The sequence below is a fragment of the Sinocyclocheilus grahami genome, unplaced genomic scaffold (genome assembly GCF_001515645.1).
Source record: "Sinocyclocheilus grahami isolate Dianchi unplaced genomic scaffold, SAMN03320097.WGS_v1.1 scaffold106.1, whole genome shotgun sequence".
Lineage (NCBI taxonomy): Eukaryota > Metazoa > Chordata > Actinopteri > Cypriniformes > Cyprinidae > Sinocyclocheilus > Sinocyclocheilus grahami.
The window spans coordinates 2,861,965-2,881,907 of record NW_015505285.1 but is presented as its reverse complement, the minus strand read 5'-3'; the positions used below and the strand labels follow the sequence as shown (position 1 = coordinate 2,881,907).

The window sequence follows — 19,943 nt, the reverse complement described above, 5'->3', positions numbered from 1 at the left end:
ATCCGTGCGCTCTCTCCCGCCTCCTCCTTTTGCTCTCCTCTACGTTCTCTCTCTCTCTCTTTCTCTCTGTCCATGCTTTTTAGGGCTAATTGACCCAGCTCCAGATCATCAATACAACGAGCTTCGACTACCACAAACAGCACAGACTCCAAAAAGGTAAAATGTGGTGAGGCAAACAATGTGGAACTTGATTCGACTCATTTGCTTTTATTGAACTCGAGCTGTTTTAGTGTAATAAACGGACTGCATTTTGTGTTGTTTTCATGCACTTAATTGGACCAAGAGTTGATTGTAGATCCGTCCTCTCTGTTTCTCGACAGCGCGACCGGGAACACCAGCGTAACTGCGAGGGAAGGTGAGTGAGTGTCAGCGCACACAGGTAAACACCTAAGCTTCCATAATGGTGGTGCCAGAGGAAAGACAGAGGAGGGATCATCTTTGTTTTCAGCAGAGCTGCGAGTCGGAGTGTGAGAGCGTGTGACTGAGGACGAAAGAGAGGGAGGGAGAGCGGGACCTGATTGTGCAGTCTGTGGCAGACCGATGAGCTTTGTAAAAATCGAGGCGTTTCAGAAAGGCGGGGCATAGAGGAGAAACAATAATGTACAGTATGTGGAAAATAATGTGTTTTTTTAACCTTAAACCGGATAAACATTTCATTACACCAAATACACAAAATAATGTTCTTTTTAGCAACATCATATGACCCCTTTAAACCAGCTCAGACTAACAAGCCAAGGGGGTGTTTACACACCAGCTTTCAACTAAAAACTGAAAACATTTTATGAGTTTTGGCTGTTCATTTACACGACAACAGTGTTTTGTTGGCCTGAAGAGGAAAACTATTGAAACCGTGTTTCAAAGTTCAAGTTACCTTTATCGTCTTCATGTAAACTACAAAAATAACAAAGTGACATCGCCATCTACTGGCCTGGCAAGCTTATAGCCTTTTTTTGTCGTTTTCGTTGATCAGTGTGAACGGGGATCGTCTGTATGGAAAACTTCTCCGTTTTTTGTACGTTGTTGTCATATAAACGTCCCCCAAGTTTTTTTTCAGCAAGCCAATAAACCGTTCTTATTCGCATGCCGTATAAACTCTTCCCATTCAATTTAACTAGTCAGACTCTTTGCTTTGTTTAACGAAGTGTCTGAAAGGATCCGTCTCCAAACGTTGATTTGTGACACATTTGGCGTGTTCTCAAATAACCTTCATATTAAGCAGCGTCCGTCCTCATCTTAGGTCACAGGTGGCTGGGCTCCTGGGGCCCAGAACGAGTAGAGTTAATTGAACACAAGGCGCCCGTCCGCCTGAGTGGAGCTGTGTATTTCCAGCGAGCGAGAGACAGAATAATGCCGTGCCTTGTGTGCCCCGGCGAGCTACCGCTGCTCTGCCGTTGCCATGGTGACAGTGCCCTCACTGGGTACAGCGGGCTGGAGAAGTTGCTCTGGCTCTGCGTCATATTTATTCCAGTGGATCCGTGCGCTCTCTCCCGCCTCCTCCTTTTGCTCTCCTCTACGTTCTCTCTCTCTCTCTTTCTCTCTGTCCATGCTTTTTAGGGCTAATTGACCCAGCTCCAGATCATCAATACAACGAGCTTCGACTACCACAAACAGCACAGACTCCAAAAAGGTAAAATGTGGTGAGGCAAACAATGTGGAACTTGATTCGACTCATTTGCTTTTATTGAACTCGAGCTGTTTTAGTGTAATAAACGGACTGCATTTTGTGTTGTTTTCATGCACTTAATTGGACCAAGAGTTGATTGTAGATCCGTCCTCTCTGTTTCTCGACAGCGCGACCGGGAACACCAGCGTAACTGCGAGGGAAGGTGAGTGAGTGTCAGCGCACACAGGTAAACACCTAAGCTTCCATAATGGTGGTGCCAGAGGAAAGACAGAGGAGGGATCATCTTTGTTTTCAGCAGAGCTGCGAGTCGGAGTGTGAGAGCGTGTGACTGAGGACGAAAGAGAGGGAGGGAGAGCGGGACCTGATTGTGCAGTCTGTGGTGAAGAGCATCTCCCGAGGCTCAGGGCTTCAAAGCCAATCTGTGGCTCTGAAAACAAAAAGCCATTTCCTACAGCAGCGCAAAGAAACCCTTCAGTGTGAAATGATTCTCAGTGGAGTGGCTCTCTTTGTTCTTTGCTCGCTGTGTTTCGGACCGCAGCTCCTCTCGGCTGAAGAAAGTAAACCAGATGAGTTCATTAAAGGCATTTTTGGAGTAAGCAATAGCAGGGACTCGTCTGATTTTACATCCGACTGGCGGGTCGTTCGTGCGCGCGTGGGATTGAGAGTGTTGTCTCTGTGTCATCAGCATATTGATTTTGAGTGACAGGTGACATGTATAATAACAGCAGATACGCCGGATGAGAGTCTGTGAAATCAAGAGGTTGCTGAGTGCTCTCTAACTCCCCCCTCTCTGGGGTTGTCAGGCGGCTTTGACAGGGGACGTAAAGGACCAGTGGTGTGTGAGATTCGCTAGTTAGAAGCCCAGCCCACTGGAGGGAGAGGCTTTGAGAAGGGAGAGCGAGGGAGGCGTCGGATCGATCGCGGGACTGACACGGAGCGGGTGCCATGTGGACGGGGACCTCTGTCTGTCCTTTGGGACTATGAGAAAGCCAATGAGTCTTTAAAAAAGGGAGGGCTGAAGATGTGAATGTGCACTTAGACAAAGACGAATGCTGAGCTTTTTATACTTGCAAAGTGAATAACTTCTACGGTGTATTGTTTGATGTGAGTGCTCAGCCAGTTTTAGATACTGATTCCTTGAAGAAATGAGACCCCTTAGCACACTCTAAGGAGGCTGTTTCTCCAATGTCCCAGTACTCCAGGTACGTTTTGCATTTTTAATCTAAACTGTCTGTATCCATTAACTGAACCATTTTCTTGTCTGTACAAATAAATGGCCGTTGACACCTTTATAGAACAAGGTATTTCTATGTTTTTGGACAGGTTGCATGGAAATACCATGGTATTCTTAACAGTACTTTGATGTACATTTAGACATCGTGCTATATGAATATGGTAACAAAATCATTAAGAATCATTACTGTACTAATTGAAAAAAAGATATTACTGTGTTTCTGATCATAGTATTCTTAAAAGTACCATGTAAATGCCATGCTATATGAATATGGTAAGCATTAACAGTACCATTATCTTGTCATTATGAATAAATCACAGTTATTATACTGACAGAAAAAGTTACCATGTATAATGGGAAATGCCATGTACCAGGTAGATAATAATATTATAACCATTAACAAACGAACCATTGATTTTGTTGATGTTGTCAGTACAAATAAATCGCATTTAGTATGATTACACACACACACACTATATATATATATATATATATATATATATATATATATAAATAATTTTTGTCACTATGAATAAACCACAGTTATTGTACTTAAAAAAGCCATTGCCATTGTTTTTCCATCTAATCATTGTACTCTCACAGGTGCTGATATTAAAATTATATATATTAAAAATTACAATAATATATATATTTCAATATAATATTCAAAATAAAAATAAAACAAACTATAATCAGTCATTTTAAATTCTACAAGTGAATTTAGTCATCACAATATTATAATCTGCAGTATAAAGATTGAGATTTAATTTATTAAATGTTATTAAATAAGTGTCTTTTATATTAATATTTACTATACTAATATTACTTATATTTGCTGTTTGCTAATAACTTCTAGGTAAATATTTACTATTAAAAAATGTGTATAATAATATATATTATACAAACATTAACATTTGTTAAATTATGGCAAAGGTAATTAAAGGGAAATAAGCATGTACAATTGAAAATCTAATATTTATTGATACTGATAAATTTGTAAAAAGTATCTCTAATATATTTTTTGGCTAATAACTGATATGGTACCGTACCAATATATTATGCATGTTTCCCCCACGGTACTTTTCTGTGAATGTATCAAAGAGTGAATAATGCATAGGTTACTGAAATGTACAGAACATGGAAAGAGCAGAAGGACGGCTGTATGAGGAGAAGGCAGATCAGTCATGCAGCAGATAGAGTGTGTGTGTCTCACTCTGGCAGGGGTGAGCTGTACAGCGGACCCCAGGGAGCATCAGGAGGGCAGGCTGTACGTGTGCTTGTGTGTGTCTGTGTGTGTATGTGTGTGTTTATGCAGTGTGTCGTAGCTCCACTAGGCGGTAATGACTCCTTGCCTCTGGGCTCTGGCTGCCTCTGTTTATCTCCGTTAGCAGCACAAGGCAAAAATAGGCAATACATAGAGAGTGAAAAAAGAACAGCATCACATGGCCAGTGTGCGCTAAAATGTGCCTCACAGGTCACTTTGACAATGTTGGCTCTCGCTTTCTCTCCCTCCCTCTCTGATCCTCTCCTGTGTCACACACACACTCTGTCTCTCTCACTCTCATATTTTCTCCCTCCCACAAGTATTGCAATTTGCATATTAATGAACCTGGGTGCAGTGTCGAGCAGGAGTGTAATTCCTACTTCCTGTTTCTCGCTGAGCTCTTGTTTCTACATTTTGATTTTTTGTGCCCTCCTCCTGCTGACTCCCCACCCCCTTTCTGCCTGTTTCTATTTCTCAGAAGAAGCCCATGCGAACAGTGCGTGGACTGAACAACACCATTTCATTAAGAGCAGTGCCAAACATGTGAGAAGATGTCTGTTGGAGGTTGTGCTTGCCCAGGTAAGAGCTTTCATTCCCTCTCTTCTGCATGGACAGCTTCAGGCAGGAGTTGTGAAACAGCATGGGGTTTTTGGAAATGAAAGGATACTACACCTGGAAGATTTCACATCTCTTTTGCTCCCTTACTGTGGGCCACTTAGGTCATATGTTGCATTGCATTGCATCTATGGCCTGTTTATTTGAACTGGAAAGCAGCATTAAATAAATCAGCATTCCTGTAGGGTGACATTTGTTTTAGAAGTTAATTTGTGTCATTTATTTCTGCACGTAATGGCAAGCATTTGTTCGTGATCTCGGAGCAGAGACTTCCTGGACATTGCTGTGACTTGACTAGCCTCTGACTGGTGTGTATAGTTGTGTGGAGTGTGGTCCTTTTGTCAAATGATGTCAGCCATCGCTCACATCTTAAAGTGCTTTGCATAGAGAAACAAGTAAAGGCTTTTGATTGAGCAGGACACTGTGGCAGTTTAACTTCTGACGGTTATGAAAAACATATTCTATTTGATTATCCTTCATGAATCATGTTCTGAAAACAATTTTAGGCGTTGGTTGGTCATTTGTGCCAATGGCAGGAAATAATATAAAGAAAAAACTTCCGACACAAATTCGTTCATCTGCATTGCAAACATTTTTCACATGTTGAAGGCATTTGAAATCAAAGGCATTAGCTTTTTTGGCAGCTGTTCTTGCTTTGAGACTGTTGAATAGAGAAATCTTAAACATCTGCCTTGACTAATTTGCATAGGAATTGCACAATCATTCACAAGCATAAATCACTATAAACTTTGCATACAAATTAGCCTTATTTTACATTTGTTAACTTTTATAAATAGTTACAGTTATTTTAGTATTATTACTTACATTTATAATACATAAACCAATATTGGTTTATTCATATTTATAAATATAATACTTTTATATATTTATGCATCTATATTTATTATTTGTTTATAAATACATATTTGTTATGCACACCAATAAGCTCTGTTAATTTATGTATGAATTAATTTATTTATACTTTTAAATATTTACATTGATGTTTATATCTATTCATATTTATAAAAATATTTGTATTTATAAATCTCCATATTTTTGATTTGTTTATATATATTTAAATGTTTTCTTTTATGTTTATATAATATTTGTATTTACTCACTTGCATTTAAAGTATACAATTTGATCAGTTCAAATCAAACCCAAGACTTTGCCAGCACCACACTCTACTATGGGACTGAATCTTCATAAAAATCAAGTGATGCTCCTAAAGACGTGGCTTCATGTTGGTGATCTGACAGCAAGTATCCTCATAGGGAATCTCCGTTCAATGGCGGCATGAAATGTTTGGTCATACACCGTTAAAGCTGCTAAGATTTGGAAATCTATCTTGTCTGTCTGAAAGTGTCTGAATGTTACCTGTTGGCCCTATAATGAAAGAGCGTAGCTGGTTTGAGTGTGGTCAAATATGCTGGAAGCAGTGATGTAGCATATGTTGACTTTGTTGTGCAGCCCAGTGTGCGCCATCACCTAAACAGAGAGGACAAATTTACACCACTAGACACAAGGCACCCTTGTTTCTGACCCAGTCTTTTTCTCTCACAAGTTCTAGTCTCTAAATCACTTAAATATGTTTTTAATCGAGTCCATATGTTCAGTCCATAGGAGTTTTCAAGTACCAAACTTCATGTTCTTAAGATCTGTGGCATCATGGAAAGACACATACAGGGCACATAACGTCTGTCCTCTCCCTCACTGCGATGAAGATTAAAAACAGGGTGAATGGCATCAAGGCAAGTTTGGACCAGTGTGGGAATTGTTTCTATGCCATAAACACAAGGCAAGCAGTTTCTTCAGACATTCTCAAGTCAGATTTTTATCTCAGCGCAAGAGGCAGCCACAAAAGCCTCTCTGGCAACCCCATTGATAAACAAGCCGAAATTTGGCACGTTGCGTTTGTTTAAAATCAAGTCACAAGGGTACATTTTTACAAGCGTAGTCATGGAAATTTCCACAGACATGTGTCCTGTCTGATTGCTTTCCTTTTTTGTGAGGAGGGAGGCGGGAAAGAGGACGAAGCGAAGAAAGAAGGAGACGGGGCGAGACTGAAACAGAGGCTCGGAGCACGAGAGATGGCTCTTTCTTGCTTTTGTGTGGGGTCCCACTGCGCCGTTTCATAAAAGGCAGAAGAGCACCGTAAAAAACTGCTTGTGATGTTCACCTCTGTCAGAAACACGAAGCAATCTGTGCTTACAGCGCACACCCCTCCCCTCCCCTCGACACAGGTTTTGTTTGAAGTCTGGTTTGTTTACATTCCTATGCTCATGTGGGCTGCACGTACAGTGGGCCTCCGTGATCTTCCCGTCTGGATTCGTGGATATATCGCTGAGCGTGGATTGCATGCTTTTAATGGCCTCTTTTATAGCTTTGTTTGAGCTAGATAACAACCCATACCGATGCTTTTAAATGATACTAAGCTCCATCCAGCTGCTCTCTGCCACTCGACTCTCTACCTCTCACCCACAGGCACTCGATATCAGCATGTGTCCTGTTACCTCATGCAGAAAGTCACATGGCCCCTTGATTAGAAGAAAATGACTTTAAGTAAAGCTAAAATAGCAACCTCGGTCACAAAGCAAGCCTGTTTCATGTTGCACAATGACGAAAGGGTTAGGGTGTGCCTGTCAAGTTAGGAGAAGCTGTGCTGATTTACTGTCTCCCTGCTGGATTGGCAATGCCTGTGCATGGTGGGTTTAGCGTGCATTTGTGTGTGCATGTGCAACATCTCCCCCCTCTCCAGCCCGTTGCTCACGGATCTGTCTCATTACACAGAGCTAGAACAAAATGGCTTCCTGTACAGAAAAAAATCAGCTCCCTTCAACTTGTCAGTGTTAGATGGGGATGTTAGAACTCGTTATGTCACGTGTCAGCGATGGTAAGGGAATATTAGATGAGAGCTGGCATTTGCCAGCTGCATGACTCCACTACAGCAAGAACCAATGCGCTGTTTGAACAAAAATGACACATGATTTTACAGACTGAATGAAGATTTATTAGTGGTGCTTGGTAGGATAAGCATCACTATTGCTTATATTTGTACCTCTATTTGTATTATGATTTGGCATGTGACTCACTGTTTGTGCTGTGGATATGAATGATTCCTTAAATTGTGCAAATTGATGATAAAAGGTTTGCTGTTACTTTTCCATATGTTTTCAAACTGTCATCCTTCTGGGCACCACAGGGTCACAGAAGGGTGCACGCTAGGGGTCTCAATATAAACAAATATGTAATTATTTTTACCACATTCACAGAATTTGACAGTATTAATGCAAAATGTCGTTTTAGGGCAGTCAAAATCAGCACTTTTGTTGTTTCTTAGTAAAAAAAACTAAAAAAAGGTCAGTTAGTACATAAAAAAAACAACTTTTCTCACACAGTTTAAATGGGTCACAACTTTTCAGATCTTCTGCAGGTAATCACACCTGTATGCCACTTAAATGTGATATTACATAGGCTGCTAGTTTAATAAACAGATATATATATATATTTTTTTTAAAAGATAAAATAGTTAATAAAATAAAATTGAGCAACTTACCTTTTACACACAATATAACCAGTTACTGTACCTACTGTTGTGCCACCATACTTGCCAAACGAAGCCAGAAACACACAGTAGTACAGTTTTGTTCCTAAATGAATCGGTGTTTTTGGACGAATCGTTTGAGTGAATGAATCAATGACTCCTGAAAACACTTGAATTCGAAACAGATGCACTATATTGTAGAAAAAGTAATAGACCTATGCTATTAAGCTACTCGGAATTCCGTGTCTCATTCTTGATTGGATCGTGTTTTTGAGCAAATGATTTAATATATGATCAAATGACTCACTTATACAGACAGTCACTTGTTGCCACCTGCTGGTGTAATTTGTAGTAAGAGTGATTGGGTTAAAGGAATAGTTCACCCAAAAATGAAAATTCTGTCATTAATTACTCACCCTCATGTCGTTCCAAACCCGTAAGACCTCCATTCATCTTCGGAACACAAATTAAGATATTTTGATGCATTCCGAGAGATCGCTGACCCTCCCATAGACAGCAAGCATACTACCACGGTCAAGGTCCAGAAACATAGAAAGGACATCGTTAAAATAATCCATGTGACATCAGTGGTTCACCCGCAATTTTACGCAGCTACGAGAATACTTTTTGTGCGCAAAGAAAACACGTTGGATACTTTGTCTACGTTGTCTACGCTTTGATCTGAATGAAAACAACGTATCCGTGTGACGCAGCTGACACAGAATAGAACGCTGTTTACGTTCAGTGGATACTCTCTAAAATGGCGCCAGGGTGACGCGGAGAAGACAAATTGTTGAATAAAATCCTCACATAAAGTATTCTCGTAGCTTCGTAAAATTACGTTTGAACCACTGATGTCACATGGATTAATTTACGATGTCCTTGCTATGTTTCTGGACCTTGACCGTGGTAGTATTCTTGCTGTTTATGGGAGGGTCAGAGATCTCTTGGAATTCATAAAAAATATCTTAATTTGTGTTCCGAAGATGAATAGAGGTCTTACGGGTTTGGAACGACATGAGGGTGAGAAATTAATGACAGATTTTTCATTTTTGAGTGAACTATCCCTTTAAGAAATCCTTTCATTAGACTAGACTTACTCTGAAGGTAGAAGCCAAGCAATCTAGAAAGCAGAATATAATGGAGACTTTTTGCTAGGGGTTGACTCTTTACTTGGGCTAATAAACTGCTTTGCATCTAACGTTACCAAAAACATTCTAGAAACTGCATAGCAACGCCCTGACTTCATGGTGGTCACTTTTGCATGGGCAAATACTTTGTTCAGAAAATGTTAGAATGTAATTTTGCAATCATGATAAATAGCAGCTGCTTTAGTTGGACCCGAATAATTGTATAGATTAGCAATTGTAAATGTAAGACCTGTATTGCAGGTCTGCAGTAATAAAATGAGAAGTAAGCAAAGGCATCTGTATCTTGTAGAGTGACGAGGATCAGCTGTTTGCTTCTCTATGATTACCAGCTCAGTGGCTGCTACCCTGAGACCTCAATAAACTCTCATGACCGGACCCTGCGGCTGCTGTTGCCAATGGAAACACACAGAGTATGATTACAACAGACCACACACTCTGTATAACTGAAGTGTGTGTTTTATGTAGGGAACACCTAAAGTGCCAGATCTGATTTATTCCCAATGACAGCAAATGTGTTTTCCTCAGTATGTTTTACTGCTCATTGATTTTTCTCAGCATTCTCATCAAGTATTTCTCCCGCTGCTTTTTGAGGTCTGACACTGGTGTTTGATGGCATAGAGTGTTTGCCAACAAAGTCAACAAACACCACAGTTGCTTATTAGTCATTTATCAGACGCTTTCATATCCAAAGTGACTTGCAGTATATTTATTACAGGTCCAGTCCCCATGGAGTGACCTGCGGTTAAGTGCTTTGCCACATCTTTAACCATTAAGCCACAATTGCAGTGCAGCAGGAGGCAGAATATTCACAGTATATTTGTTAAGCCTGGGCATTTCAGAGCCCTCATCTTATTTCCTCTCACAGCAGCGCAACGCGTGTTTCCGAGTGATTTAACGGCTTAAAGAGATGCTTGCAACAAAAGAAGCCAGTCAATTTAATCCACCAGTGGGTTCACTTAGCTTTGCATACGTCTCTGGCAATCAAATGCGTGTAAGACTTTTAGGTGGTAATGAGTGGTTTGGCATGAAAATAAAGGAATCACCTGTAGAGCACAAGCTTTAGAAGAGCCTGCGATCCCTGCTGGGTCATCAGAGCATCATCATCTGGAAAACCAGAGGCAGGCTTTTAAAGTGTGTCCGTTGCTAGTGATTGGGGTCAGTAAGATTTTTTTTTTTAAGAAATCATTACTTTTATTCAAAAAAGGATGCATTAAGTTGATCAGACATGACAGTAAACAAATTTAGGATGCTACAAAAGATTTTTATTTCAAATAAATGCTGCTCTTTTGAACTTTTTATTCGTCAAAAAATTATAAAAATGGATGTCACAAAAATATGGATCATAGCTCTTTTCGACATTGATAATAATAAGAAATGAAGACCAAATAAGCATAGAATGATTTCTGACTGGAGTAATAACCATTACGGGAATAAACTTGATTTTAAAAAATCGTTATTTTAAATTGTAGAAATATTTTACAATATTACTGTTTTTACTGTATTTAATCAAATAAATGTAGTGTTTTATTGAATAAAACATTTAAAGATAATCAAAATGTTCCTCCTATGTTGTACTGAAAAAAAATAAAATAAAAAATAATCCAGATTTTACCAACATATTAGCATGTACAGTTTATATTTTCTCACTAATGATTTTACCATGACTTTTCCAGTTTGTGATGACAGGATAACATTTAATTTAGCAAAATAAACACTTCAGAATATAAAATATTTCTATTGACTATAGAAAGACTTGAGAAATGTTCACTGTTTAAGATTTCATTAATTTCCAATCACATGTTTGAAATTCCCTAAATCGACAAGTTTTCCAAGACCTAAACAAAATATTCATGCATGCGGTATATAAATGCTTAATCTGGATCTAGGGATTTATTACACCGATTTCATGAAAAATTCATGAAAAAAAGTGTAGACCATCTTTTGTGAACAGCACCTGAGATTCCTCTCCCGCATATTGCTCTGAGTGGAGGACAGACATTAGATATGATTTGTACTGCAGTCATTCCCAACAGTAGTTAGTATGGCCCTCACATATGTCGTCTGTCGCCAGAGCATTATCGCGCTCTGCCAGCCGTGTAGCTGTGAGCAGCCTGGGTGAGCGTGAGGCACATGGCTCCTCCTGTGCTTGTGTTTGGGAGAGATGAGGCAGTGGCATAACAAAGAGCCCCTGGAGCACTGAGAGGCAAGCAGAGGGCCTCATCAGGGAGAGAGATTTTGTCAGCCATGTCGGTGGAGGGTGGAGTTTTTCCCACAGAGGCAATCCTTCATTCAATCCAGAGGAGTTCAAATGGGAACAGCTTCACTGCTGCAGATGAAGGACGTTCATAAAGCTTCATAAAGCTAATAAAAGAATTCAGCAAGAGCCCCCAGTGGAAGTTTAGCTATAATCGTTTTCTTGTTCAGCATGTCTGAATGAGCCATTTAACCAAGCAGCTTATTAGATCCATAAGTTATCAGACCCACGTTGAGGTACCTGTCATCCTGATTTCACACGCTAATTTATATAATCTTCATTGGCTCCCTTAACACTCATGTGTAATTGTGAAGTTGGCCCGTAGTTTCTTTGCTAAATTTGTGCTACAGTCCTAGGACTTCAGAAGATTTGGGGTTTATGCACGTTCGTGACACTAGGGGGCGATGTTGTTCTATCTGAGGGAGTCTAACCCAACACTGGAATTTATTAGAAATGTATTATTATGTGCTGATTTGACCAACAGCCAGTTTAATATACAGTAGATTCTTTAGTAAAGTATCTGGCTTGAATGCTCTTAATCATTCTGAAAGAGACGGTTGACCTAAAAATTAAGTTGATGTAATCATTTACTCACCTTCATGTCGGTCTAAACTTGTATGCCTTTCTTTCTTTTGTGGAACATAAAAGAAGATATTTTGAAAAATGTTACAATGAAACCCAACATTCTTCCTTTAATAAAACTGGCATTTTGATCCCAGTGACACCGTTTTTATATAATTAGAAAAAAATGAAATTAAAAAATTATGAATTTTATTTGATTGATTTAGTGTGTAATGTAACAAAATATTCAAAATATTTTTTATATATATTTTTTGTGACTGGGTATGTTTATGCTTAAACCCAAGTAATAATTTAAATAAGGATTATAAATTCAATGTCTCTGTTACTTAAGTGGAGAAGATGAGAAACGTATCCTCAGCTTAACAGAGCTGCTTACAAAAAACTAAAAAGAGTAAAGAACATGTTTGTTTGGAAACCGGTTTCAATTTTAAATTCAAATTTGTATTTAAATTTTAAAATGAAATAATTTACCTGTTGAAAGTGTGTTGACAGTCTGCAGAGTTGGATTAAATCAGTAATGAGGTGCTTTGACAGTTACAGATTTAAAAAACAAAAAGGTGGAAATAAAGAACCCTGAACTCTAACAAAAAGAACCATTTCATCATAAAAGGATTCTACAGCATGCTATGGTTCTTAAAGGGGTCATATGATGTCGCTAAAAGGAACATTATTTTGTGTATTTGGTGTAATGAAATGTGTTTATGCGGTTTAAAGTTACACATACACTGTAAAAAATGACCGTGAATTTAACGGTAAAAGACTAAAAATGCTACAGTAAAAACCTGTTAAATGGTTAACGGTAAATTCCCCTACTATATACGGTGAAAAACTGTACCGGACATCACATGTGTTGGACATTAATTTTACGGTAGTATACCGTTCTTGGAAGTGAAAAAGACCGTATAATTTACAGTGAATAACCGTAAATTGACATTCCCAGAATTCCCTGCGTTACATTTAAAATTTGATGTTTTTTTGTTGAAATAACTGTTTCTTCTTAGTTTTTTCTTATCAGTTTTGTATATTAGGGTTGTGCATACACCTAATGTTGTTAAATGAATGTTTATTGCATTATTTCAGTTTCATGTGTGTTACCATGATGGTGTTTAGTGTCTGTGTGAATGACACTGTGCACCTTCTATATATGTCATTATTTAAAAGCTGCTTGTGATGGGCTTTGGTTCATCATGTGATTTTCTCATCACCACCTGCATTTGGTGGTTATCAGTGTATTACAAAGGTGCAAAACAGATTTCAGTACTTCAATAGGTTGGTATAATAACATTGTATCAGTTAATGAAAATATGGTATTTAACTGTAAATTTAAGTTAAAACCGTAAAACCTAAAACGTTGCTACCATATTTTTTTACGGTAAAATTCCGGCAACCACAGCTGCCGTTTTTTTACCGTAAATTTTATGGAATTTTTTTTACAGTGTACTGTACATTATTGTTTCTCCTCTGTGCCCAGCCTTTTTGAAACGCGTCGATTTTTACAAAGCTCATCGGTCTGAAAAGGCGAAGTGTGCTGTGATTGGCCAGTTATCCAGTGCGTTGTGATTGGCCGAATAACTCAAGCGTGTGACAGAAATGTTACGCCCCCACCATACTGTGATGCCCTGTCCGTCCTGAGCGACGAGACAAAAACATTAAAACCCATTACAAACAAGGCATTTGTTGCATCCAGTGGGGACATAATTACTGATTATAATGACTTATACTGTCTTTTCACGCGTTGCGTTGCATTGTGATCGGAGAAATGACAAACAACAAGTGCTACTCTACACTCGCGTTTGAATCATCAGTGGCAAATCCTTTAAATGAAACGGGCTAGAGTGAGCAGAGGCGGCGGGGTCGAGAACGGTGCGCCCGACGGATTCGACGAAGGAGCGGCAACCACGTGTGACGACCCCGGGCTGGACTCCGCTTCATCCATGGTGAAAGCCAATCCAGCGATCCGCAGCACTAAGTTGATGTATTTCCTCAGCGACCAGCACAGATCAACTCTAGGGATGACGAAGAGGATATCGTCCTCTTTTGGAAGACCAAACAAAGTAGTTTCGCTTTCACAACGAAGCACACAGCGTCTTCATGACATGGCGGCAGCGGCAACAATACTACAGTGAGAATAAAAGTTACGCCTTCTTTCTTTGCGTGAACATTTGGGCAGTGTTATGCAAATCTTCCCACATAGTGAGGTAGATATGTGGGGGCGTGTTAGAACGAGCTGTTTTAGGTAGGCGTGGTTAACTCTTAACTTTTATAAAGAATATCTCTTTGGATTTGAGACTTTAGTCTTTGCAACTTTACAGATCTTCTTTATGCACCAAGAGCTTGTAACACTCCAAAGAGAAAGGAAAAATTTAAATTGCATCATATGACCCCTTTAATAGATAAACCCCCTTTTTTTTTTTAGAGTGCAGCCCTATCCAATATTTTGTTAGGTTTATGCTCCTCTTTTAAAAAAAAATGTTTTCTGAGAAAGCACTGATATCACAAGGAAAAAGTTCAGCATGATAGAATTTGCATATTTATTTGCATATTTATATTTCTTGTGAAGACAGGACAGTGGAATTTGTTTTCGTGACCTCGCCAACCAATAGCACCAAATTATAGGAACAGTCCTTTTGCTTAGGTGCTTTTTGCAAAGGTGCTTAATGCTGTTCCTGGAGATCGCTCTCTGCAGAGTTTATTTCCATAACCGCTCGAACACCTGTCTGTAATTTTGAATGTTTGATTATAGTTGGGACTGGATCTCCATGACTGAGCCAGCAGTCTTTTAGATAGTTTCCAGCCCAGATCTTTCGCTTTAAGCAACACCATCACTCTGTTACATATATTGGCATTTATAGATTGCAAGTTATGATCACACTGAGCCAGTCATCTTTAGCTTATATTCCATATAACTCTTAATAAAACCAATTTAAAATAAAGTCTAGATTTTTGCTCTCACTATTTATCATAATAGTGTCTTTAAAACACACACACACACACACACACACACACAGGTGGTTTACGGGGACTCTCCATAGGTGTAATGGTTTTTATACTGTACAAACTGTATTCTCTATCGCCCTACACCTAAACCTACCCCCTACAGAAAACTTTGTGCATTTTTAGATTTTCAAAAAAACTCCATTTATGTTTTTTAAGCCTTTGGAATTATAGGGACATAGGCAGTGTCCTTATAAGCCTCTTTCATATTGTAATACCATTTGTGTCCTTGTAAACCACCCAAACCAGTGCACACACACACCTTAAACATCTATTAATTCTAAATAAGTTTTCTACGCATTCTGTAATTGTAACCAATTCCTTGTCTGAGCATACATAATTATTCAAACACAAGGGCTTATGGGTGTTTCCACTGTCCCACATCGCAGCATGAGCTCGTTATTTTGTAGTTTTACAGTAATTTGCTGTTGCAGGAGAAGATGAAGCCTGTAGTGATTTCACAGTCAAATTTTGGTTGTAATATTTTATTGTAGCAAATCAGTTAAACCTCATAAATTCTGGCAATTAGGTTTTGTGACAGATTCACAGCTCTCAATTTTTCTGAAAGATCCAAATGACTTCAGTTGTGACATTAATGAAATTAACATGGGCAAATTCAAAAATATAAATATAAGACAGATTTACATGATTATTTTATATAGAGATTTAAATATACTAATTGTATATCATGATATTATAAAATGTATGTTTCATGTTTCTTGTATATTTTATAAATATATCAAATTTAAATATAGCTACATTCTGATGTTTTTTGTGTTTTCTTTTTTTTATTACATATTAAATACATATACAATTTTTAACTTGCAAAGTTTCAGATGTTTTTATGCATTCTTGTTTATTTATTTACTTTTTTAAATCAAGGTTACTTGTTAGTTTGAGTGCTACAAACTAATGATTTTAGAGAGAGTATCACTAGCAGGGTCTTCAAAAGATGTGTAGGTGGTGTAAACAAAGCACCCAGTCATGTGCTAGTTATTTGCTTATTTATTCAAGTTTAACTGTTGTCAACTCTAAAGTGGTTTCTTGTTTCTCTTTTGGCACATTTACAATATAGGCTTTCGACGTGAAGTGTACGTTTGCAGTATGAGGGTGCAGGCAGTAGTAGAGTGGTCTGGGGGAGGGGTGGGTTTGATTGGAGGGGGCCGCGAGGGGTTGATGCTCCACCAGAGCAGGGAGTGTTGAGGGGGGTTGCACGGAGAGAAAGAAGGGCCTCCACTATTGTTCATGAGCAGGAACAAAGGGTCGCACGGGCACTTTTCCTCGTTACCCCATTGAGTCCGGTTCCCGTTTAACACGGTCTACAACTACCAGCGCTGAAGCTGCATTTTTGTAACTGCTTTTTGCACACCACCATGATTTGAACGGGCTGATGTTTCAGATCACGTCTCTTTAACAACAGCGACCGACAGAGCGGGATTATAATCAGGGAGCACCGGGGAGAGAGCGTCGAATTTCAGTTTGGATTCCTGCAGGTGCGCTTGAGCTTCAGTGCAACGCTAATTCATAGCAACGGTTCGATTTAAAGCGAGAAAACGTGATAAATAAATGCGTTGAATTGCGTCGCCATGGTGATGCTGTTTAAGCTGTTGGGATAATCCGCGATCCTGCGCGGGCCTTGCCTGTGTTCCGAGCCAGGCCTGGCTAAGCTAGGCTATCAAGTTTGTCGTTATAGTACACAAATATCGAGACTTGCTTGGAATCATTTGCTAAAAATAAATCAGCGATACGTGTTTTGAATTAAGTGACGTGTCTTTTAAAATTAGTTCAATGTACTTTTTTAAATTAAATGTATTAAGTACGTTAGTGTGGCTAAGTTACACCTTAGTAGTAGCTTAGCACAAATGTTTTCCTCAACAACAGAGAGGAGGATGAAGAAGTGGTTGCTATTAATCTGTGTGAATATGCATTCAATGCTGTCCTTTGCAATATCATAAGTTTTAATTGTTTTAAATGATTATCATTTGGGATTAAACTTTTTGTGTGTGTGTGTGTAAATAGCGTTATAACATGTTGTTTTTCTGGTAAATTCAGTGTAAGCTTTAATCAAACAGTGTGTGCAATTCTTAGAACATGACTGAGAATAAATGAATGCATTAAGTTTCTCAGATACACTATAAAAAGTAGCTCTGACGTGAAGAGAGTACTTGGGAAAAGAATGTGCATGACATGTCTTAATTTATTTTAACTATGCTGATTTCTAAAACTCACAGAGAGGTAGCCACTGTGAGTTTGTCTTTTCTATACCCGTTAGATGTGATCACCTCATAGTAACAATCCTGTCAGATCGTCCATCCTTTGAGTGAGAGTGTAACGTTAAAGGTCGGCTGATCTGGTTTCGTGGTTAAAGTTAACCTTTTCGACATGTTTCCGTGTTGTCCTTGCTCAGCAAGAGCATGGACGCGATGTTGTCTGGGGGTTTGGTAAAAGGAGAGTGGGGCTGTGGGCGGTGCTCGGGGTGGTGACTGAATCAGTGACTGTGTAGTTCTGACATCAACTTTTTACGGAAGTCACAACTAGGGATGCACCGATATGAAAATTTTGGCCGACCGGTAAACTGAAGTGCTCTTTTAACTTAACCAAACGCATTCTATATGAGATAAATCAGATATACATCAAATAAACACAATATTACAATGTACAATTGCACAAAAGGCTGCAAACGAACAGCGCGCATCTGAAGTGTCTCTGAAGGAAATAATGCATTATTTATCGGCTTTAAGATATCGGCCAAATTTTCTTATCAGGCCGATACCGATAACAGAAAAAATGAGCCGATATGGGCCGATACCGATATGGTGGCCGATATATCGTGCATCCCTAGTCACAACGGTTCGTCAAAAATAGCTAGAACTTTAAGCAGGCTGTGTGCATTTTACTGTGGACTGACTGTTTTGAAACTTATATGGTACTTAAATAGCCCCTAGACCTCGGCAATCGTGAAAAAAGCCAGGAATTTTCAGTTTTGACAATATGGGACCTTTAACATTAGGGCTGTGCAATATATAGAAATTATCGAAATATCGTAAATGTACATATCGCAATATGCATATCGCTACAGCTTGCAATATTTGGGGCCATGAACAAAAGACAAAGAGAAAATCACTCACTGCTCTTACCTAAATAACTTTTGTAGTTTAAATAAGAATCAGTGCATATTGAATTCAAAGAGTAAATACTAAGCAGTGTTTTATTTTTCCTTTTTATTATTCAGTTCCTAAACTCATGTTAAAATGATTATACTAATGTTAAAATGACATTTTTATGTAATGCTCGAGTAAAACGCATACCGTTCACTTTCAGAAGTTGTTGTAGGGGTGTTTTCTTATCAGAATCAGAATGAGCTTTATTCACCACTTAAGTGTGCGCGCAAACAAGGAATTTGTTGTGGTTTTACAGGAGGTCTTGGTACATACATACAAATAACCATATATATATGACACAAGATAGTTATAGAAGTTCACAGAACTGACTCGGCAACAGCTGAGTAAAACTGTTTCATCTGAGCATGTGGCACTTTAAGCATTATCGTATCGAATATCGCATATCGCATTTTTCTTCAATATCGTACAGCCCTAATTAACATTCATGGTACACAAATTTAAAAAGGGAGTTATGGAAATCTTATTTTCATTTGTTGAAATGGAAACAGTAGTTTGTTGGCATGCATGCAAATCATGCAAAATCATGGCATTTACTTGCTGCTTAGCAAATGTAAGTTTATTTTAATTAAGATTATAGGTGAATAGTGTTTTTTTTGTGCTTTTTCAGCAGGACTGTGACAATTTGTGGTGGGATGCGTTCACTACAGAGTTTTTCGAAGACGATGCAATGCTGACGATCACTTTCTGTCTGGAAGATGGGCCTAAACGATATAGTAATGTCCTGTTTTGTAAAGTCACTTCAGTGATTTTAATGTTTGTGTTTGAACTTGACCCTGAATAATCAAATATAGACGGAGACATGAGAAAATGCATTCATATTTTGGTTTTCCCCACTGTATCCGAATCCTATTTCCAGCTATTGGTAGGACGTTGATCCCTCGGTACTTCAGGAGTATTTTTGAGGGTGGGGCCACTGAACTCTTCTATGTGCTGAAACATCCCAAGGAGTCTTTTCACAATAACTTTGTGTCCCTGGACTGCGATCAGTGCACCATGGTTACACAGAACGGCAAACCCATGTTCACACAGGTATCGTTTTCCTTTGCGTTTATTGCCACAGTTTTAAAACATTAACTAAGCATATCCTTTGGTATGAACACTGCTGTACACCACACCACACTTTATGCAAAGTTTATTATCAGAAATAAATCCTAAAAATAGCCTTCATGTGTTGCCCGTTCATTTCCTTTTCAAAGTGAACGTGGTGCACATTAACTCTTGTTGTGATCTTAAATGGAATTTGGAGTACTTACATTAAATAAGCTCTGCAATAAGAACATAACAATTAAGTTTAAAGCAGGCCACCTCCACCTTTTTTTGATGTTACTGAGAAGTCCTTTCATCTCCTCAGGTGTGTGTGGAGGGCAGACTGTACCTGGAGTTTATGTTTGATGACATGATGCGTATAAAGACATGGCACTTCAGCATCAGACAGCACAGAGAGGTCGTGCCGAGGAGCATCCTGGCAATGCATGTGAGTTTGGGATATTTATTTGTAC

General features: G+C 38.8%; 1 protein-coding gene and 1 long non-coding RNA gene across 5 annotated transcripts in view; both read left to right on the top strand.

Moving 5' to 3' along the window:
* The first annotated feature begins 1,429 nt into the window (after positions 1–1,429).
* LOC107588737 (uncharacterized) lies at positions 1,430–4,916 on the top strand. The gene is made up of 3 exons (XR_001609619.1): positions 1,430–1,627; positions 1,792–1,826; positions 4,601–4,916. It is a non-coding gene; the product is annotated as an uncharacterized lncRNA (long non-coding RNA).
* Positions 4,917–18,979: 14,063 nt separating this feature from the next.
* LOC107588657 (LIM domain-binding protein 1-A-like) overlaps positions 18,980–19,943 on the top strand; it is a 3,365-nt gene continuing 2,401 nt past the window's right edge. The window contains exons 1-3 of one of the 4 annotated variants that reach the window (XM_016276849.1): positions 18,980–19,157; positions 19,301–19,473; positions 19,796–19,918. In XM_016276849.1, the coding sequence (XP_016132335.1) occupies positions 19,112–19,157; positions 19,301–19,473; positions 19,796–19,918 (342 nt within the window). In that variant the 5' untranslated portion in view covers positions 18,980–19,111. The remainder of the gene's footprint in view (positions 19,158–19,300; positions 19,474–19,795; positions 19,919–19,943) is intronic. The other 3 variants (XM_016276850.1, XM_016276851.1, XM_016276852.1) reach the window with 3 other exon arrangements.